At 41.7% G+C, this 24101-nt stretch overlaps 1 protein-coding gene across 3 annotated transcripts in view; it reads right to left on the reverse strand.

Annotated features, from left to right (window-relative positions):
* LOC127438689 (serine/threonine-protein kinase MARK1-like) overlaps nucleotides 1–24101 on the reverse strand; it is a 103799-nt gene that overhangs the window by 6742 nt on the left and 72956 nt on the right. For all 3 annotated transcript variants that reach the window (XM_051694458.1, XM_051694457.1, XM_051694459.1), the window contains 4 exons: nucleotides 15471–15652; nucleotides 15251–15348; nucleotides 10228–10392; nucleotides 7902–8159 (listed from right to left, as the gene is read on the reverse strand). In XM_051694458.1, the coding sequence (XP_051550418.1) occupies nucleotides 7902–8159; nucleotides 10228–10392; nucleotides 15251–15348; nucleotides 15471–15652 (703 nt within the window). The remainder of the gene's footprint in view (nucleotides 1–7901; nucleotides 8160–10227; nucleotides 10393–15250; nucleotides 15349–15470; nucleotides 15653–24101) is intronic.

Below are 24101 nucleotides of genomic sequence, written 5' to 3' on the forward strand. Positions count from 1 at the left end.
AGAATCAAGTACCAGGGATGCATTGATAACTGATATTTCACAGCTCATTGTGGCTGATACGATAACTAATATTTCATAGATAATTGTGGCCGATAAAAATAATTACCGATAATTCACAGCTCATTGTGACTGATGCAATAATAACCAATAATTCACAGCACATTGTGGCCGATAACAATAATAACTGATAATTTACAGCTCATTGTGACCAATGTCCAGTAATTCACAGCTTATTGTGGCTGAAACGATACCTGATACTTCATAGCTCATTGTGGCCGATACCAATAATAACAGATAATTCACAGCTTTTTGTGGCTGATACCGATACTAATAATGAATAATTCACAGCTCATTGTGGCCAATACCATAATAACCGATAATTCACAGCTCACTGTGACAGATACCAGTAATAACAGTTAATTCACAGCTCATTGTGGCTGATACCAATAATAACGATAATTCACAGCTCATTGTGGCTGATACCAATAATAACCGATAATTCACAGCTCATTGTGGCCGATACCAAAAATAACCGATAATTTACAGCTCATTGTGGCCGATACTAATAATAACCGATAATTTGCAGCTCATTGTGAGCAATGCCTAATAATTCACAGCTTATTGTGGCTGATACGATAAATCACAGCTCGTTGTGGCCAATATTAATAATAACCGATAATTCACAGCTCATTGTGAGCAATGCCTTAAAATTCACAGCTCATTGTGGCCGATACCAAAAATAACCGATAAATTACAGCTCATTGTGGCAGATACAGATAACATTAATCCACAGCTCGTTGCAGCCAACAAAAATATCCAACAACAACTTTTTGCATTTTAACTCTTTAAACTGGAGTTGCCAGCTAATTAATTACAAATGTATCAGTTGAAACAAAATAGGTGTTGTTTCCAAGTTTGGACTCCGGATTTCACAATCTGAGCAACTCTTTACTGCTTTTATTGAAAGTTTGGTGGATGCAATGTGAATCAGAAGTTTGACAATATTATGGATGTATGCTGATTTGAATAAGAAATAAAAATGTGTATACATGCATGTACTCCGTATCATTCACAGACGCTTGTTTCAGCGCTCATCTGTGACCGTTCCATTTTTTTATTTAATATGATCAAATTAATCAAAATGCAAATAGGTTAAAACATCAAACAGATCAGATATTCATGTGTCATTAGAGGTGTGACGATACACTTAGCTCACAGTAGCTCACAATACACTTAGGTGGGGGCAGTGGTAGCTCAGCGGTTAAGGCTCTGGGTTATTGATCAGAAGGTCGGGGGTTCAAGCCCCATCACTGCCAAGATGCCACTGTTGGGCCCTTGAGCAAGGCCCTTGAACCTATCTGCTCCAGGGGCGCCGTATCATGGCTGACCCTGCACTCTGACCCCAGCCTAGCTGGGATATGTGAAAAAGAAGAATTTCACTGTATATGTGCAAATGTATAATGTGTGATAAATAAAGAAAATTATAATTATTATAATTAATTATTATTAATTATTATTAGCTCACGAGACGAGACGATACATGATACTGGGTTCACGAGAATGAGACGAGATGATATTTTAAGACTATATACACTACCGGTCAAAAGTTTTGAAACACTTACTCATTCTTTATTATAATTTTTTATATAAATCATCAAGTCATCAAAATTATGGAATAACATATATGAAACTATGGGAATTATGTTGTGACTAAACAAAATCCAAAATAAATCAAAACTGTGTTATATTTTAGCATCTTCAAAGTAGTCACCCTTTGCCTAGAATTTTCAGAAATGTACTCTTGACATTTTCTCAACCAACTTCTTGAGGTATCACTCTGGGATGCTTTTTAAACAGTATTGAAGGAGTTTCCATCTATGTTGGGCACTTATTGGCTGCTTTTCTTTATTATTTGGTCCAAGTCATCAATTTCAAAAACTTTTTTTTTTTAATAAATTTTAGTTTTATAATGAAATAAATTAATATGCTGGCACAATTATATTTTTGTCTACAAAACTAATTTCAAACATTTAAGCATACGCCTTCAGATCAAAAGATTTTTAAGATCATGAGAAACATTTCAGGCAAGTGTTTCAAAACTTTTGACCGGTAGTGTATATGACTGGAAAAAAGTCACAAAATGCAAAACAATGCAGGTGCATTTTGAAATGTTTTAACTAATCATCTTGTAATGAATGTCACTTTAGTTCTACTTTCTGAGTATGATTATCATATGCAGTAAAAGACAGAACAACATGCAAGCACTGTAAAAGGTTTTGCCACAAACTCAACTGACTGGCTTCTCTCCTGTATGATTTCACATGAGTCTCTTCAGACCTGGTTGATTTTAGTTGAGAGCTGTGGTGGTTCTGTAGGTGTCTTTGCATAGTGCTTGTGTTAGCCACGGTGTACGGCACTATTTTCTTACAGTGCTTACATATTGGCTGTGTCTCGTTTGGAAGGCTGCGTCCTCCGGAGGTCACATTTGTCGGCCGCATACGTCATCGAGGCTGTCTCGTTTCATTGGTTTTTTTTGTTTCGTTTTTTTATTGGGAATGCAAAAAAGGTTAACAATTGTATAAATGTAAGTGCATATACATAAAAGGCATTGACAATAGATAAAAAATAAGAAAAAAAAGATAAAAAAATTTAAACGAGACAGCCTCAATGACGTATGCGGCCGATAAATGCGACCTCCGGAGGACGCAGCCTTCCAAACGAGACACAGCCTTTGTTCATGTCTTGTCTGTCACTCTGTCGCCGTTTATTGTTTCCACCGGGTACCTAAAATGCTGCCACACAAACAATTTAAAAGTGGCGGGGGCAACTTCTATGCTAATTTCACCCTCACACTCCGTCATGCTGATATCGTGAGACAGCTTTTCACTTCAATGAGAAATATCGTCACATTTTAATATCGCAAGATCTGGTGGCACGAGATCCTGTCACACCCCTATGTGTCATAATGGAAAAGTCTCAACTCAAAATACAACAACCACATTAGTTTCACTCAAAAACCCTTAAAGGGGATCATCTGATGTAAGCAACTATATTTTGCCATTTTTATGTTTTTGTCGCCTTTTCGCTTATGACTTCATGAAACATACACAGAATATGGGAAATGGAATATTGATACTTACAGCAGATGATCCCAAATAAAACAAGTTCCAAAACAATGTAACACGGTGCAGAGATCTTGAAATAATCATCAGAGATTGACAGAGCGACATGACATACCAGCTTAGTTTTAAACACTATTTTTCCTGGTTACATACCATGTACAGGTGCATCTCAATAAATTAGAATGCCGTGGAAAAGTTCATTTATTTCAGTAATTCAACTCAAATTGTGAAACTCGTGTATTAAATAAATTCAATGCACACAGACTGAAGTAGTTTAAGTCTTTGGTTCTTTTTATTGTGATGATTTTGGCTCACATTTAACAAAAACCCACCAATTCACTATCTCAGCAAATTAGAATACATCATAAGACCAATAAAAAAAACATTTTTAGTGAATTGTTGGCCTTCTGGAAAGTATGTTCATTTACTGTATATGTACTCAATACTTGGTAGGGGCTCCTTTTGCTTTAATTACTGCCTCAATTCGGCGTGGCATGGAGGTGATCAGTTTGTGGCACTGCTGTGGTGGTGTGGAAGCCCAGGTTTCTTTGACAGTGGCCTTCAGCTCATCTGCATTTTTTGGTCTCTTGTTTCTCATTTTCCTCTTGACAATACCCCATAGATTCTCTATGGGGTTCAGGTCTGGTGAGTTTACTGGCCAGTCAAGCACACCAACACCATGGTCATTTAACCAACTTTTGGTGCTTTTGGCAGTGTGGGCAGGTGCCAAATCCTGCTGGAAAATGAAATCAGCATCTTTAAAAAGCTGGTCAGCAGAAGGAAGCATGAAGTGCTCCAAAATTTCTTGGTAAACGGGTGCAGTGACTTTGGTTTTCAAAAAACACAATGGACCAACACCAGCAGATGACATTGCACCCCAAATCATCACAGACTGTGGAAACTTAACAGTGGACTTCAAGCAACTTGGGCTATGAGCTTCTCCACCCTTCCTCCAGACTCTAGGACCTTGGTTTCCAAATGAAATACAAAACTTGCTCTCATCTGAAAAGAGGACTTTGGACCACTGGGCAACAGTCCAGTTCTTCTTCTCCTTAGCCCAGGTAAGATGCCTCTGACGTTGTCTGTGGTTCAGGAGTGGCTTAACAAGAGGAATACAACAACTGTAGCCAAATTCCTTGACATGTCTGTGTGTGGTGGCTCTTGATGCCTTGACCCCAGCCTCAGTCCATTCCTTGTGAAGTTCACCCAAATTCTTGAATCGATTTTGCTGGGCAATCATAAGGCTGCGGTTCTCTCGGTTGGTTGTGCATCTTTTTCTTCCACACTTTTTCCTTCCACTCAACTTTCTGTTAACATGCTTGGATACAGCACTCTGTGAACAGCCAGCTTCTTTGGCAATGAATGTTTGTGGCTTACCCTCCTTGTGAAGGGTGTCCATGATTGTCTTCTGGACAACTGTCAGATCAGCAGTCTTCCCCATGATTGTGTAGCCTAGTGAACCAAACTGAGAGACCATTTTGAAGGCTCAGGAAACCTTTGCAGGTGTTTTGAGTTGATTAGCTGATTGGCATGTCAAAATATTCAAATTTTTTGAGATAGTGAATTGGTGGGTTTTTGTTAAATGTGAGCCAAAATCATCACAATTAAAAGAACCAAAGACTTAAACTACTTCAGTCTGTGTGCATTGAATTTATTTAATACACGAGTTTCACAATTTGAGTTGAATTACTGAAATAAATGAACTTTTCCACGACATTCTAATTTATTGAGATGCACCTGTATGTGTATGTACTAGTGCTGTCAAATTAAAATTTGAATAGCCTATCAAATTTGAATAGCCATTTTAGAATGCTAAAACTGTTCATTTGAATTTTGGTTGTGTGCCAAGCACTGACGATGACTTCAGAATGATTGCATTCTTGCGCTATAAAAGGCTAGACGCAGCGCAACAAATACAGAAAGTAGGTGTCTCGAGATGCGTTTTAAAGGTTAAGTTCTTTTTAACTTGACACTGCATCTAAAAAACACATTTATTTATTTTATATACTATGCTCTTTTTTAACAGCATGGAATGTTCTTTGCAATAATTTAACGTGGTGCTGTATGGTTTATATGTATTCAATGTGCCCTCTTGTGGTCTACGGAAACAATGTCGATTTAAAAATCTACTGACTTTAAAATTTTAATTTAATTTTAATTTTGGCAATATTTAAGGTAAACATTCGAATTTAGTCTCTCAGGCCAGTTGACAGCCCTAGTATGTACACATACACTGATGCTTGAGACTGCCTGTCTGAAGGAGAAAAGCCACAAGCAGTCTGAGCATTTTCTGGCACAAGCGAATAAACCATAACACATTATCTGTGAAAATATTGGAAATAATTCCACTATCGGTGCAATAATGATATTTTGATTTTCCCAGTTGTTTGCAAAATATATATCGGCCGCCAATATATTGGGCACCTCTATTATATATCAATCCTGTCTGTGTTAAGTTACATCCAATCTTTCAACACGTGTCATGACCAGCTAGAAAAGTAAACCTAGTTGCAAATTCCACCCACAGGAACTACTTCGGTATCACATAAGAAATTCCACGAAAGGTAGTCCTACCACAAAAGGATGATTTGAACTTTACAGCTTAACACACATTTGTACTCAATATTTATGTAAGTGCTATAAAGACGTTTATTGTAAGGCCATTACTGTAAAAGTGTTTCCTGTAAAATTTAAACTGAGGGATGAGTCAAAATTATTTTCTGTGGTAACTAACAGCATGCCACAAATACTGTTCATTGACATTAAGTTACTAAAAACCCAGTTTGTTGTTACAAGAACTTTTCAGTTGTGTTAGAGTAATCAGACAGTAGTGGGCAGGTATGAGAGTGATGTTAATCAATGAGACACAGTCTGCTAGCTGGTAAAGATCAAGCTCACTTTACTGTGTCCTTCACTGACTGCAGCACACTCACAGACACTGCATACTCACAGCACAGTGTGTGTAAAGGCCACCTGGCACTCTTTCTCACACATACACACACTGCAGTGTGAGATCTAGGTGTTAAATATAGATTTCTTATGGTCATGGTCAACTGTAAACCCTTTTACACACCGTCAAAGAACACAAATTATAAATATAATAAAACAAATATGAAATGTTACACTTTACACCAGACATGGGCAACTTACGGCCCGCAGGCTGGATATGGCCCTTCACATGGTTTAATCTGGCCCGTGGCTCATTTATCCTAAAAGCGTTTTTTTATTTTTTTTACGTTTTTTTATTGGCTATTTCATTAAACTTGCATTGGGACCTAATGTGCCTCCACAAGTGTTTAACATGCTCAGGGTTGTCAGATAAGAGAAAGCCCTCAATTAGAAATGTATATTTGCGCAAATTGGAAATATTCCGCCTAATGTTATACTTATTTTGTGCAATCTGGCAACCATGCATGAGAGTGCACTCTTTTTGCTCTCGCTTTCCTCTTTGAACAAACTTAGCGATCTCTAGTGCGATAGACTTCTGCATCATGTATCATAAAAGGAGTATGATGTGGCCCCCTATGCACTACTTAGAGCCCGATGTGGCCCCTGTACAAAAATAGTTGCCCGCCCCTGCTTTACACTGTCCTAACCAAGCGTGATGCCATTGCGATAAAGAAACAAGCAATAAAAGCAATTTCTTTCATATTAGTCAAGGTTTTTGTCTTAACCAGCTGTGACCGTGACGAGCAACAAGACGTTTTGTTGGTCGCTTGGTTTCAATTACTGTGGCGATGCACTGGGTAGCCCCCCAATGCCCCATACTGTATGTCACCACAAAATCTTGATAAAAAATGATAACTTCTTTACTGAAGTACTTTTGAGGATGAAATATTTGGAAATTCTTATTGGATTTACTGCCCTTAACAGTCTGTTACAAAATTATGAGATGACTTCATATTTTAACAGAACAGATTCTTGCAAAAGATGAAGATATATTATTAATTAGTTGTTTTTTTATACTATAAAAAAAAAAAAAAAAAAAATATTTAATATACAAAATTAAATACACATTTTCATTTCAACAACAATTCAGTAATTATTCTCTACACATAACAGTTCTTGGCTCATTTTGAGTAGGATGAAATTAATGACTAGCAGTTCAGTACGTTTTTCATTTCCTAAAAAGAATTAACTGATAAGAGCTATTCGTTTGGGAGGTAACTGTACATTTTGCAGTGTAGATTAAAAAAAACTGACTCATAATTTAGTCATAATTTCTTCAGGAATCAGACTACACTGGTCATGGCGTATGTTTCATCCTGTAGATTCAAAAGAACCAGTTCATAAGAGTCATTTGTTTAGGAATCGGACTACACTGGTCGTGGTGTTTGTTTCGCACTATAGATTCAAAAGAACCGGCTCATAAAAGTAATTTGATTGGGATTCGGACTACACTGGTCATGCTGAATGTTTCATGTTGTAGATTCAAAAGAACCAGTTCATAAGAGTCATTTGTTCAGGAATCAGATTACACTTTTCGTGTGTATGTTTCACGCTGTAGATTCAAAAGAACCAGTTCATAAGAGTCATTTGTTCGGGCTGTAAACTGACATCAATTATGTTATTGCATGTTTGTTATTACAATTATGTTATTACATGTTATTACTTGTTTGGACTTTTTTTAACGGTTTGACCTTTTACTGCACTGCAGATCTGCTCAGCCGTAAAGTTGATTTGTGACCTGAAAGGACTTCCATACAAACCTCAGTACAAACGGCACGCATGGGTGGCCATGCAGAGAGGTGATTTTACATGATAGATCTACAGACTGACCTCCGCACAAACTTGGAGGTGAGCTTGCTGATAAATCCAGAGGAGGTGCCTCTGCGGGCTTGAGCGAGAGCGCCCGTGTCATGGGAGAGCGTGGGCGAGGCGGGCGGGCCGTTGTAGGTGGCACTGCGGCGGTCTCTGAGCTGCGCCCCGTGAAAGGTGCTGCGGCTGGTGGTGCCGCGAGGAAAACGGGTTCGATCCGGAGTCATACTGCTGATACTGTGAGCTGACGGAGACGTGGATGGAGCCCTGGAGCTTGAGCTACACACAGACAGAGACAGACAGATGGAGAGAGACAGAAAATAAGACTAAGAACCAGTACTTATTCAGAATTGGCTGTATTTTAAAAACAAAGGAACCAAATGATTTTCATCACATTTGGTTCCATTAACAGTTCTTGAACATCTGGGTCATTCCCACTACAATTTTTGCCCAATAAATTTCCATAACTTTTTCAGTCGTAATTAATGGATACAGATAAAAAATAAAATAATAATCATTTAGATTAATACTGATACGCGGATCAGTGTTTGGTAAATTACTTAAATTAAGCAATCCACAATAAATGACTTATTTCTTCTCTAAAATTGTAATTTCTTTATGGATTGCTTCACCGAAAAAGTAATCACATTACTAATTACTTAACATAAGTTACTTTCTAAAACACTTAACAGAAAACTATTTTTCTGCTCAGCAAATTCATAATAATGTCTTTATTTCCTCCTTGTTCATTGTCACACATAAGTCATACATTCAATTGTCCCATACAATGACTCGTTAGGGGGCTCCTTATATTTCTCTATATTTTTTCAAAAAGAAATTATATTGCTGTAACTAATTACTTTGTAATCAGATTACACCCAATACTGTTGATGATTCATTCAGACTGATTTGATCAGGAAAGTCCTTATAATAAAAACAAATTCAATTGCTAAATGGATTGTTGTGGATGGTAGGCCAATGATAGGCTTATGTTTAATTTTATGTAAATAAACAAAATATTGGATTTTTGTATTGTCTTATCAATGCTTTACTAGTCTGCCACAAAAATGTAATGTCTTTTAATTATCTTTTTTTTTTTTATAATATACCGTATATATTTTATTTATAATTATTTTAATACAACTGCTTATAATCATTATATATTGAATTATTGTTATTTGAGGGGCTTTCTCAGCAAATATTTATATATACACACATGTATATAATGTCAGTATATTAGGTAAAATATTAAACACAATATAAAAGCTGGAAATCATATTAGTTAGTTTTCTTTGTTCACAATATCACAAGTACTGTAAGTAAACATAGGGGTGAATTTAAATAATTTCACTATGGTACTTTGGTTTGAGCATATTTGTTTCATTTTTGTCATATTCCTGGGAATATCAGAAAATATTTTAGCCAATTTGTATGATTAACACATTTCAATAAAAAAAAATTACATCAAATTTAATTGTGTAATTTTAATTTAATAACAAAATTAAATTAATAAAATGTAAAAAAAAAAATTTAAGATTACTTAATTCAATTTGATGGAATTTTGTTGTTGCATAAATAAATAAAAAATGTGTGCACTTCTAAAAAAAAAAGAAAAGAAAAAAAAGTAATTTTTTTAAGTAATTTTCTAAGTATTTCTTTACTTTTTTTAATTTTTATTTTTTTATTTTTTGATAAAATGTTCAATATGTTTTCAAGGGAATATTGTTTTAAATGTTAAACAGTCTATATGTTTCTACTATGTCCTCAATTTCACTTTCCATCCTGTAACTCTTTTGTAACATTCCTTTAACTACCAAAAAACTTTAAATTTCATGTTTTCTGATATTTTGAGGTATTAATTGGTTCTTCTTGCTTATAAACATTCCATATAGTTTGATAAAATTACAGAAAATGCTATGATATACATTTTTTAATGAAAATTAAATAAATAAATAATTTAACTTTAAGTTGACACCCTTACATAAGCTAACTGTCAATAGAGAAAGACTGTATGCAGAGAAATAAAGACTCACAAACTCAAACTCATGAGTTACCAGTTTAAATTGATTCTAAATTGGAATCCAGTCACTCACTGAATGAATTTTTCAAAGCGATTCTTAAGTCAATACTTATGTTTTGTATCCTAAAGACTCCTGAGATCACTGTAATTACTGACTGATTGTTCATATTAATAGTATTGTTAAGGAACCCAAACTTTTAAGCTGAATCACAATCAGAACAAGAGCCGTTAAATTCCTTATGTTTCCCTGTGAATCTAATTAAAACTATTTAAACATCCTGATTAGTTTTCCCATTTGAAAAACTAGAGATCAGTGTGTTTCTTCACCCCTTGTATTCAGTGTTGTCCTCAATGGGCGGTAGTGGAGATTTGGTGGGGTGTCCTGAGGCGGACATGGACTTGACGTGACGTGGTCGAGTGGACGCCAGTGCAGACGATGCTCCTGGAGACACTGAGGATGAACCGCTCGCAGATCCCGACATCTCCGTCAAACTGACCAAGAGGGAGACAGAATACAAGTAAGCGACAGAGATGAGACATAAATTACACAATATAGACAGAAAAGACATAAAAAATAGAGAAGATGTCAGTGTTAAGAGGTCAAATGCCTCTAAATGGTTTGTTATTACTGCATATTAAGCTGTTGTGAGGACAGAACAAATATAAAATGTGTAGATACAGTGGTCATGAGACTCAAAAGGGAGAGGGAATAAGGCCTTTACACCAAGAGAGTAAATAAAACAATGCAAATCACAAACAAAATTCATTTAAAAAAAGTTTTCAAACGTACAGTATTTTTTAAGTTATGTTTTCTTAAGGTTACTCCATTTGACATGAACAAAATGTACCTTTTCTCTAAAAATTTTAAAATATCAGACTTCTTAAAAAAGTCACATACAGTCATGAGGTTCTGAAGGGTTCCTCTTGTGTTTTGTTGTTTTGTGGTCACATTGCATCAAAATGTCTACATGCAAGTTGGTTACACTGCCTAACATTTATACTTTAAGGTGTTAGTTCACCCAAAAATGACAATTCTCTCATCATTTACACTTACCCTCATACCATTCCAGATGTGAATTACTTTCTTTCTTCTGCAGAACACAAATTAATATTTTTAGAAGAATATTTCAGCTCTGTTGGTCCTCACAATGCAAGTGAATGGTGACTGGATCTTTGAAGCTACAAAAATTCCATAAAGGCAGCATAAAAGTAATCTAATTTACTTTAGTAGTTAAATCCATGTCTCTGAAGCAATATGATAGATATGGGTGAGGAACAGATCAATATTTACTATAAATATCCATTTTTACTTTCACTTTCCTCTTTTTTGTATATCGCCAGCTCCAAAGCAAGGAGGTTAATTTTGAGTAAAAAAGGACTTAAATATTGATCTGTATCTCTTCCGAAGATATGGATTTAAACGCTGGAGTATTATGGATTACTTTTATCCTTTATGTCCTTTTGGACATTCAAAGTTCTGGTCACATTCACTTGCATTGTATGGACCTACAGTGCTGAGATATTCTAAAATTCTTCATTTGTGCTCTGCAGAAGAAAGAAAGTCATACACATCTGGAATGGCATGAGGGTGAGTAAATGATGAGAGAATTTTAATTTTTGGGTGAACTATTCCTTTAAGAAAAAGGTATTAAAATACTATAGTTGCACCTTGAACACAAGTGAGTGTACACAACTTAATCATCAATACAAAATTAATTTCCAAAAAGCTTTGTCATTTTTTTCCAGGTAAGTTTTCTTTGGTGAACAACTGTTTGTCAAATATCAATAACATTTTAAAACCAAATTGCTTCATTGCTTATTTATTTAAAGAAATAATCATGAAAGATTATTCCAAACCAGTAATGCCAACATCTCTTTTTTTATGAACTTCAGCTTTCAGTAAGACTTGAACTTTTTTACTGTCACTGAACAGTTACACCACATGATACTTTTGACATTATCCCCCAGAAAAAATATCAAAATGACTTTAAACTAAAATAAGTTCATCATAGAAGAGATGTATTCAAGTCATTGTTTTGTGTGAATTGCATTTGTAATGTAGTTTTTAATAAATTAAAAGATCCAGACAAAAATATAGCTGCAAGCAGCGATAACGGGCCCAAGCACAACTGGTCCATTTCCACCTGGTGGCTTTCGGGAAAACAATGCAAGGTGGACACATGCATTTGTCATTATTCTAAACAGTTTGAAGCAATCTGAGTAAATATAAGAGGACTGTTTTAAAGTCTGTTGTAAGAGCCACATTTCCTGCTGCCAGGTGGTGGCGCTATGTATGTCAAATTCATGTGATTAGCCCCCAAGGCTAAACATACATCTCAATTTCGATCTAAATAACACACTGCACACAGAAGATATATGAGACACTTCCTGTTTCCCATTTTCCAGCATTAATGCCTCGCCATGGCAACACCTTTCGATATATCAAAATCTGTTCACAATTTAGCATCTTCAATGTCTTGGCAATATGCTGTCTAAATGTGGTGGCAGTCTCATGAATTACCTAGGAGGAGTATTTAAAAGTTTAGAGACTGCAATATTAAAAAAATCCAAAATGGCTGACTTCCTGTTGGGTGGACCTAATGACTATAATTTTGAAAGTTGTCTGGCTTGATGAGAACTATATATGTACCAATTTTGGTGACTGTAAGTGAAAATGGGGGTGCTAGAGAGGCTATCCTACACAACCATTTTAAAGGGGGAGCTACAGAGCCCCCCTACACCCCCATGCGTGAACATGTGCCCAGACCTAATGGCCAACAACTCTTATATGTGTGCAAAATTTCATGAAATTTTAAGCATGCCAAGTGCCTCAAAAACACCCAGGAGGAAAGGAATAATAACAATTAATACATTGCCATGGCAACAGTATTTAAGATATCAAATATCCCTATACAATTTTACATCAGCAGTGTCTTGACATTATTCTAAAGAATTCTGAAGCAATTCATGTAAACACAAGAGGGTTATTTCAAAGTCTGATAAAATTGCCTTACTTCCTGGTGCCAGTTGGTGGCGCTATGACCGTGACCCATAATGGCCACATAAATGTGATCAGCCCCCATTACAAAACATACAGCTGAATTCATACAATGCACACAGAAGTTATAAGGAACTTCCTATTTCAAATTTTTGCCCTTAATTTATTGCATCGCCATGGCAACACTGTTCAAAATATAAAAAATCTGTTCGCAATTTAGCATTTTCAATGTCTTGGCATAATATTGCCTAAGTTTGGTACCACTAACATGAATCCCCTAGGAGGAGCATTCAAAAGTTCAGGGCCTGCTATTTAAAAAAAATGCACATTCAATCCAAAATAGCCAACTTCCCGTTGGGTGAAGCTAATGACTGTAATTTTGAAAGTTGTCAGGCTTGATGAGAACAATATATGAGGCAAGTTTGGTGACTGTAGAAGAAACTTACCCCACCACTTTTGTCAAAAGGTGGCACTACAGAGCTCCTCAGCCACGCCCATGTGTTAACTTTTGCCCCGGCCTAATGGCCGACAACTCTGATGTGTGTGCATATTATCATGAAAATTCAAGCATGCTAAGTACCTCAAAAACATGTGAATATACATAAAAAGGAATAGTGGCATTTAATGCATGGCCATGGCAACACTGTGTAAGATATCAAGAATCTTTTTTGGTTTTTTATCCCCTTTTTCCTCCCAATTTGGAATGCCCAATTCCCACTACTTAGTAGGTCCTCGTGGTGGCACGGTTACTCACCTCAATCCAAGTGGCGGAGGACAAGTCTCAGTTGCCTCCGCTTCTGAGACCGTCAATCCACGCATTTTATCACATGGCTCATTGTGCGTGACACCGCGGAGACTCCGCATGTGGAGGCTCATGCTACTCTCTGCAATCCACGCACAACTTACCACGCGCCCCATGAGCGAGAACCACTAATCACGACCACAAGGACGTTACCCCATGTGACTCTACCCTCCTTAGCAACCGAGCCAATTTGGTTGCTTAGGAGAGCTGGCTGGAGTCACTCAGCACACCCTGGATTCGAATTCGCGACTCCAGGGGTGGTGGTCAGCGTCAATACTCCCTGAGCTACCCAGGCCTCGACATTATTTAAAAAAAATTTGAAGCAATTCAGGTAAACATAATAGGGATATTTCAGTCTGTTAAATGTGCCACACTTCTTTCCGCCAGTTGGTGGTGCTACAACCATGAATCACAATAGCCACATCAATGTAATCAACCCACAAGGCCAAACATTTGGCTCAATTTTGATGTAAATCACACTATGCATGCAGAAGATATGAGACACTTCCTTTTCCCCATTTTCTGATGTTAATTTATCGCATTGCCATGACAACACCATATATCAAAAATCTGTTCACAATTTAGTATCATCAATGTATTGGCATGATGTCGCCCACATTAGGGACCTGTATCATGAAATCCCTAGGAGTAGTTCAAATTCCAGAGCATACATTTTTCAAACAATCCAAAATGGCCGACTTCCCGTTGGGTGAGCTAATGACTAAGTATGAAAGTTGTTCGGCTTGATGAGAACAATATATGTACCAAGTTTGGTGACTCTAGGTGAAAATGGGGGTGCTACAGAGACCCCGTTACATGCTCATTTTAAAAGGGGGCGCTACAGAGCCCCCCTGCACGCCCTTGTGTGAACTTTTGCCCAGTCCTAATGGCCGATGACTCTGATGTGTGTGCAAAATTTCATGAAATTTGAATCATGCCAAGTGCCTCAAAAACACACAAATACAGGAAGAAAGGAATTATAACAATTAATGCGTTGTCATGGCAACAGTATTTAAGACATCAAATATTCTTTTACAATTTTACATCAGCAGTGTCTTGACTGTTACACACCCAAGCAACTTTGCCCAGCCCTAATGGCCGATGACGCCGATGTGTGTGCAAAATTTCATTTTCACCAATGTTAAGTACCCCAAAAGTACCGAAAACTTGAAAATAATAATAATAATAATAATAATAATAATAATAATAATCCTTAGAAGAACAATAGAGCCTCCACATTTTCAGTGCTTGGACCCTAATAATCCTTAGAAGAACAATAGGGCCTCCGCACTTTTAGTGCTTGGGCCCTAAAAATAAGCATCGTGTCATTGACCTTGTTATATGTTCCTTGTACTCAGAAACCACCAATCTCAACTGCTCAATGTCTATTTGGATTTTAGACACATGACTTGAAGGCTCATATCTTATTTTTATACTCTGTGTAAAAGGGACTATAGGGATGCATATTGTAGTTTTGTTTAAAAATCTTATTGAGCTGACAATCCACAGTTAGTGAGTATTTAGGCCTGTAGTTTTGTGAGTGTGGTCACCTGCTGTCTTTGCCGTTGGGTATGGCTGAGTATCGGTCTGTACTGGAGCTCTCACACACGTATGTATTTCTCCTCGTCATGCCACCAGCAGAACTATTCTGTTTATACCAATGCAAACACACATAAACAACACTAGTTCACACACTGTCTATATTTAGTCATATCTAAATTCAGTCCTGCAGCTGTGGCACATGATGTAATGTTTCCTGTGACTTCTCACCCCTGAAGCTGTGGAGGACTTCCTGCGTTCCTGTGCGACGAGTGGCGAAGCGGCCATGTCACCTTTAGAGCTGGAAGAGGGCAACTTACGGGACGCATCCCACTCTTCCTTCTTCTCTCCCTCCACACTGTTGGCCTGAGCACGTTTGGTGTAAGATACGGCAGGAGGAATCGACGGCGCAACTGAGATCAAAAGTAAAAGACACAATTTGTACATCAATGCTTTTCTTACCTAAAGCAGGGTTTCCAACCCTTTGAGGCAAATTAATTTCCATGACTTTTCCATGACCCTTCCAGGCGTTTGTGATTACTGGATACAGATTTTAAAAAATAAATTTGATTCAGACAATCGATTTGTTAGCAAATCATTTACACCAATTTGTGACCTGTTTAGACTAAAAGCCCCCAGCACACTCACAGCGAAGTGCTTCTTCATTCTACGCTCATAGCCAAAAAGAAGTTCAAAACAGTTGAGCAACGACATACTGTTTGCAAACATTCAGACAACTGTCACACTGCTGTGGGAGGCATTTAGAGGAGCATTTAAATATGAGATTGCTCAAAACTACATGTAAAACATCAACTGATAAGACATTCATGCCTCATTCTATGAGATCAGTAAAAGAAGCTGTTTTAACCACTCGATGATGATTTAAAGCAATATATATATATATTGCTTTAAATCATCATCGAGTGGTTAAAACAGCTTCAAATTACACATCAAATTAGCATATATATATATATATGCTGTAGATGTGTAATTTGTCATGTTTACATTTTGCATTCATGGCGTTAATGCACTAATATATTATACGCGGCCATAATATGTGCAGATTACACTCTGCTATTGTCATTTATGATGACACTGATACTACTGCAAAGGCGGGTGTATAAAAGAGTGTTAATGGATGGAATACAGACAAAACAATGATGATAGGCATACAAGGTTGCTACCGAGTTTTTAAAATCAAATTTAAGACTTTTTAAGACATTTTTCAAGACATGAACAGATCAAATTAATACTATATCCCTATATCAAAACAAACTCACTAAAATCACAATCTAGTTTAAAATACATGTTTTCCACATATATATCACATTAAAATTGGTATATGTACCATTATATAAATAAATAAAAATTAGAGGTCGACCAATATTGGATTATGCTGATATGATAATGTGTTGAAAGGCAATTAATCTGCCAATAGTTTTTTAAAATTGGTAGCCTATATTAAATGTTCTTTGTCTTTCCTTCCTGTGATAGGGTGGGCCAGACAGAGGCTACAAGATTCCAAATTGAATTGAATTCCATATGCAGTTTATGGTGCAACCAAAATACCATTAACCAGGGGGAAAATATATATATTTGACTTATAGAGCGGAACTTTTAACTTTAAAGGCTGAAATACACTGGGGACTCTTATTTTGAAATGCAAGTGCTTCCCTGTTTCCAGTTGCTCATTCAGACAGATAAGGGAAATAAAATGTGCACTCATACAACAATCTAAAACGTATTACAATACAAACAATTAAAAGTAAGTATTGTCATATTTCATCAACACTATATCATCATCAACAGGTGATCTTTAGTGATCGCTTGTCGTAAATTTCCGATATGGCCTAATGATTGTGAACTGCTCTGCAACAGCTGGAAACACCCACGTGTGCTTGAATTAAATACAACAGTGCCACGTTTTCACTTTGAAATGACGCAGTGCATGCATTTATTTAATTGAATCGTATTCTAATTGAAGTTTGATACTCACATTAGGTCATATCACGATTCCTGTCTTTCCGCCCCCAAATTTAAAACCTCTTTAAATGATAATTAGTTGCCTTTTATCCATTCTAACACTCAACTCTGTTACAAACATAATCGGTGTAAATGGGTATTAATTTCAAAGTTTTCTTTGTTTATTTCATAAACATGACAGTATTGATCTTGACAGTGGCATTTAATTCCTAAATTAGCATCTTTCATTGAGAAATTGCTAATACTAGCACGAGTGTGCAACCCTGTTACCATTTTTTGAGTAACAGGGTTGCACCCTCTTCAGTTTCCTTTAGATTTTTAGAGACATTTAAATGAGGTGTTTATATAAATAAATGTTTTATATTATCAATATTATACCAGTATTAAAGTACAGTACACTTTTAAAGTAATAGGTAATAGAGCAGCTGGTGGGAACACAATGAATGTTGGAATTATTAAAGTTGCTCAGACTCAGTTCCTACTTGCATGAAAATGGAATTATTCACAGTGTTACAACTGTACTCGGTCTACCCTATCTCAAAAAAAGGGAGATGTGGAGGTGATATGTAGAAGCAGGAAAGATAAGAACAATAAAGGATCTGAGTGAGAGAGAGAATATAAGGGCCACTATTGTAAGGCATGAAAATGAAATATGACTTCCCATTTTGTGGACAAGAAATTATTTTCTTGTTTTGTGCTTTGCACAGCTGTAAGGACGACCAGCAAAAGTAATGTGTCCATGCAACCCTGTTACACTGCGTTCAGCTCTGTTATTGTATAATTTTTTTATGTTTCAAAAAATATGTTTTCTGCTCAGGTATGTTTACGTGTTATCCTTTTAATGATTTGAATGTATACTGTAGAGCCGAGGGGGGCGGGGCCGGGCTGGAATGTCAAGCCGGTTCTCGCCTCCTCCTTTCCACTGAACCCCCTTACACTGGTGCCGAAACCCGGGAAGGAGGAGGGATTCCCGTCGCAGGGTCCTCGACACTGCCGTCCACCCAGGGGAGTGCCGCTGCCGTCCGACAGGGGACGGAGTAGCCCGACCATCCGGACGCGGGGAACAGCCGCCGTCCGCGAGGCGAGTGGGGACGGGACTCCCCGACCGCCTGGAGCGAGGGAGCCGCTGCCGGGGGCGGAGGAGTGCCCTGCCATCCCCCGGAAACGCGGAGGGGTCGAGGGAAGACCGCTGTCCGCGGGGGGAGGAGGGAAGCGACTCCCCGACTGCCTGGAGTGGTAGGGCCGCTGCCAGGTGCGGAGTAGTGTAAGGGGGTTCAGTGGAAAGGAGGAGGCGAGAACCGGCTTGACAACTTAAATAATAATTTAATAAATAACTTAAACAAAACACACAACTATAAACACACAGTACAGCTATCTGTCATTCTCTCTCTCTCGAACCGTCGTCCCCGGCCGCCTTTATCCCTTGTGCGCCCCATCAGGCTGATTGTGGACCGGGTGTGTCTCATTCCAGCCCGGCCCCGCCCTCCTCGGCTCTACATATACATACAAAATATATGTGAACAAACAACTGCAATTGAATACTGAAATGGGAAAAAATGTGTCTCATTTTATGATGACTGACAAATTACATTGCAAAAGTTGCTCTAAATAAAAAACGTCATGGTTACTTGCGTAACCTCCGTTCCCTGATGGAGGGAACGAGATGTTGTGTTGATGTAGTGACACTAGGGGTCACTTTTGGGAGTCCGAGACACCTCTGGTCTTTGATAAAAGGCCAATGAAAATTGGTGAGTGGTATTTGCATGCCACTCCCCCGGACATACGGGTGTAAAAGGAGCTGCCGTGCAACCACTCATTCAGGTTTTATGCTGAGGAGCCAAGACAAGGTCCGGCCGTTTCAGCGGGTAGTTCAGCGTTGTGGCAGGAGAGACACAACGTCTCATTCCCTCCATCAGGGAACGGAGGTTACACAAGTAACCATGATGTTCCCTATCTATCACTCACTCGATGTTGTGTCGATGTAGTGATACTAGGGGTGCCTATACAAAACGCCACAACTGGCTGAACTGTGTTACATGAACTGGCGGTGTGTGATGAGCAGACAACTGTGTGCCTCGTAGCCAGCGCACCAGGCCAACACATAACCTCCCCCAACATAGTTATAAGTGTCGAACGGCACTTTGGGGACAAGTTGACTACCCAAAAGATAGAGATAGGCTAGCCCAGTCGTGGCCTCTTTTCCCCTTCTTTTTTTCCCACTCCCTAAAAAAAAGGGGGAATATCTGACTGGGCCAGCCAGGTCTAGTCGGGAGGTGTCCCTCCCAAGGGGAGGACACCGCGGAGACCACACCTCGCCCAGAGAGAGGGGGGGGGGGTATTTAAGTGGAAAATACATCACATGGCCTTGCCGAACTATGTCGGAAGTATGTCATGTGGAGAAGTCTCATGGTAGATCCTACCCAACGGGGGAGGAGTTACTACAAACATGGAGACTGTGGCAGAGGGGGCTCTGCCCAAGGAAGACGCAGTTTGCCAAAAGGGAAATGAATTAGCGGAAGATATACATCGCATGGGGTTACCTTACAGGGAACCGCCACATGCGGAGCACCTACCCCAGAACAGGGCTCTTAGTTAGCATGTGTACTGGGCCGGCAGTGAGTCTCTTCGAAAACTCGACTGCCACAGGGCTCGGAGGAAGTCAACCAGGGAACATAGTTTGTGAACACTACTGGGAATTAATGGCGCACGTCTTCAGCTCAGAGGAGGTGAAAGGCGCTATGTGCAAGCGATACATCTGGTCGGCTATCCTGGACTTAACCGCTTGTATTGCGTGCCACTACCCGGAACAAAACCAGTTCCACCCAGAGGTTGTAGAACCTGGCAAAGGTGTTGGGTGTTGCCCAGCACGCTGCTCTGCAAATGTCTGTTAGAGAGGCAACCCTGGCCAGGGCCCAGGAGGCCGCTACACCCCTGGTAGAATGGGCTCGTAGCCCTACCGGGGGCGGCACGTCCTGGGCATGATATGCCATAGCTATGGCGTCAATGAGCCAGTGGGTGATCCTCTGCTTGGAGACAGTGCTTCCTTTCCGCTGTGCACCAGCGGAAAGATCCTAAAGCTCTGCGTGCGATCCAAATAGATGTGTAAAGCGCGCACTGGACACAGCAATGACAGGGCTGGGTCTGCCTCCTCCTGGGGCAGCGCTCGCAGGTTCACCACCTGGTCACTAAAAGGGGTTGTGGGAACCTTGGGCACATAGCCTGATCGGGGTCTCAAGATCACTTGAGAGTAGCCCGGACCGAACTCCAGGCACATTTTGCTGACAGAGAACACTTGCAGGTCTCCTTCCCTCTTGATAGAAGTGAGCGCAGTCAGGAGGGCAGTCTTCAAGGAGAATGCCTTAAGCTCAGCTGACTGCAAAGGCTCAAAGGGGGCTCTCTGTAGACCCTGGAGAACTACAGAGAGGTCCCATGAGGGAACGAGGCGCGGTCTAGAGGGGTTCAGCCTCCTGGCACCTCTCAGGAACCTGATGATCAGGTCGTGCTTCCCTAAGGACTTACCGTCCACTGTGTCATGGTGTGCTGCTATAGCAGCAACGTACACCTTCAAGGTGGAAGGGGACAGCCGCCCTTCCAACCTCTCCTGCAGGAAGGAAAGCACAGATCTGACTGTGCACCACTTAGTGAACAGATGCTACTTAAAGGCATACAGGCCCCACATAGAGGGGGCCCTAGCCTGAGTGATCGTGTCTACCACCCCGCTTAGGTCTTCCGCATCCCATCCAGGGGCCAGACATGGAGATTCCAGAGGTCTGGTCATGGATGCCAGATGGTGCCCCGTCCTTGAGAAAGAAGGTCCTTCCTCAGGGGAATTCACCGGGGGGGGGGTGGCTGTCACGAGGAGCATGAGGTCTGAGAATCACGTCTGGGTGGGCCAGTAGGGCGCTACCAGGACGACCTGCTCCTTGTTCTCCCTGACCTTGCACAGAGTCTATGCAAGCAGGCTCACTGGGGGAAACGCATATTTGTGCAGGCCAGGGGGCCAGCGCGTCTATGCCGAGAGGTGCCTCAGTCAGGACGTACCAGAGCGGGCAGTGGGGAGGATTCTTGGGAGGCGAACAGGTCTACGTGTGCCTGTCCGAATCGACTCCAGATCAGCTGGACCACCTGAGGGTGGAGTCTCCACTCTCCCCTGAGGGTAACCTGCCGTGACAGCGCGTCCACTGCAGTGTTGAGGTCGCCCGGGATGTGAGTGGCTCGCAGCGACTTGAGGTGCTGCTGACTCCAGAGGAGGAGACGGCGGGCGAGTTGTGACATACAATGAGAGCGCAGACTGCCTTGGCGGTTGACATATGCTACCGTTGCCGTGTTGTCTGTCTGAACTAACACGTGCTTGCCCTGGATCAACGGCTGGAACCTCCGCAAGGCGAGCAGAATTGCCAGCAACTCGAGGCAGTTGATGTGCCAACGCAGCCGCAGGCCCGTCCATAAGCCGGCGGCTGCGTGCCCATTGCAAACAGCGCCCCAGCCTGTTTTGGAGGTGTCTGTCGTGACCACGACGTGCCTGGAGACCTGCTGTAGGGGAACGCCTGCCCGTAGAAACGTGAGGTTGGTCCAAGGGCTGAAGAGACGGTGACAGACCGGCGTGATAACCACGCGATGTGTCCCGCGGCGCCATGCCCATCTCGGGACTCGAGTCTGAAGCAAGTGCTGAAGCGGTCTCATATGCATCAACCCGAGCGGGGTGGCCACTGTTGAGGATGCCATATGCCCCAGGAGCCTCTGAAAGAGTTTCAGTGGAACCACTGTTTTCTGTTTGAACGCCTTCAAACAGGTCAGCACCGACTGTGTGCGCTTGTTCGTAAGGCGCGCTGTCAATGAGACTGAGTCCAACTCCAAACCGAGAAAAGAGATGCTCTGAACCGGGAGGAGCTCGCTCTTTTCCCAGTTGACCCGAAGCAAGAGTAGGTGCGAGAGTACCAAGTCCCTGTGTGCACAACATGTCCCGAGAGTGAGCTAGGATTAACCAATCGTCGAGATAGTTGAGAATGCTAATGCCCACCTCCCTTAACGGGACAAGAGCTGCCTCTGCGACCTTCGTGAAGACGCAAGGGGACAAGAACAGACCGAAAGGGAGAACACTGTACTGATACGCCCGACCCTCAAATGAAAACCGGAGGAGGGGTCTGTGTCGAGGTAGAAACAAGACGTGAAAGTACACGAACCAATCTAGATGCCGGACGCTCGCCAGAATGCATTTTTGCATCAACATCTTGAACGGGAGTCTGTGTAAAGCTGGTTCAGTACTCGCAGGTCCAAGATTGGCCGCAACCCACCGCCTTTTTTCGGTACGATGAAGTAGGGGCTGTAAAACCCCTTCTTCGTCTCGGCTGGAGGGACAGGTTCTATCACACCCTTCTGTAGGAGGGTGGCGATCTCCGCGCACAAGGTAGCAGTGTTTTCGTCCTTCACCAAGGTGAAGTGGATACCGCTGAGCCTGGGCAGATGCCTGGCAAACTGAATCGCGTAGCCGAGTCAGACGGTCCGGACCAGCCATCGCGACGGATTGGAAAGCACAAGCCATGTATTCAAGTTCTGCGTGAGGGGGACCAAAGGGATAACCTCGTTGGACGTATCGGCAGGTGGGGCCTTGTGGCGGTGGTGCCACACCATGTCGTGGCCGTGCTGAGTCTAGGGACATCGAAGCACTTACCTGGCTCCTTGTGACCACCCCCAGAACAGCCTGGGACGGGGGAGGAAGAGGCCTGTCCTCGCAACCCGTGGAGACTGTCACATCGGGGGCGGATGTGTGCCACAGCTGGGCGCGCAGGGGCGGGGAGACCGCCGCTGGAGCGCCAATCCTGCAAGGGTAAAAAGGTGGTCATGATGACGACAGTGCACACCGGGAATGTGACCCAGGGAAGGAGGAAACCGCTCTTTTGCTGAACAGTTGGGTACAGCAGCCACTTGGGCATGCGGCGAAATCAAATGAAAAGGCAACAAAAGATTCTCCACCCGGCCCTCCACCGGCGGATGGAGTGGTCTTACTACCAGCTCCAATGCAGTGGGTTTCGCCGACCCTGGGTCGCCCGTCTCAGGGGCGCTTTGAAGCCCTTTGCGGGTTCTTGGCGGCCGGCCGTGAGATGGGTGGCGTCTGCTTCCTCGGTGGGCTGCACGCCGGGGCCGGGCTGAAGGGGCGGGCTGCGGTGGAGCTGGTGCAGTCACTGCAGGGGGACGCCCTTGGCGACGAGCAGACGGGGTGCGGGATCTTGAGCCGCGCCGGGGCAGGATATGCCAGATAGCCTCCATCTGCTGCTTCACCGTCGAGAACTGCTGGGCAAAGTCCTCAACGGTGTTGCCGAATAGGCCAGCTTGGGAGATAGGGGCAGCAAGGAACTGTGTCTTGTCGGCCTCACCCATCTCGACCAGGTTGAGCCAAAGCTGGCACTCCTGGACCACTAATGTGGACATCGTCCGCCCGAGAGACCGCGCCGTGACCTTCGTTGCCCGGAGAGTGAGGTTGGTCGCCGAGCGCAGTTCCCACATCAGATCTGGGGCGGAACTACCCTTGTGCAGTTCTTTTAGCGCCTTGGCTTGGTGGACCTGCAGGAGAGCCATGGCGTGCAGGGCAGAGGCGGCTTGTCCAGCAGCACTGTGGGCGTTGGCCGTCAGGGACGACGTGAACCTACAGGGCTTGGATGGGAGCTTTGGGCGTCCGCGCCAGGTGGCGGTACTCTGCAGGCATAGGTGCCTTATCCACCGGAGGAATCACCATATAGCCCCTGGCCGCCCCGCCATCGAGGGTAGTGAGGACCGGGGAACTGAGAAATCGGGTCCGGGCAGTAAAAGGTGCCTCCAACAATTTTGTCAGCTCCTCGTGCACTTCCGGAAAGAAAGGCACTAGAGCAGGGCGTGGCTGCT

Source organism: Myxocyprinus asiaticus, chromosome 50 (assembly GCF_019703515.2).
Source record: "Myxocyprinus asiaticus isolate MX2 ecotype Aquarium Trade chromosome 50, UBuf_Myxa_2, whole genome shotgun sequence".
Taxonomy (NCBI): domain Eukaryota; kingdom Metazoa; phylum Chordata; class Actinopteri; order Cypriniformes; family Catostomidae; genus Myxocyprinus; species Myxocyprinus asiaticus.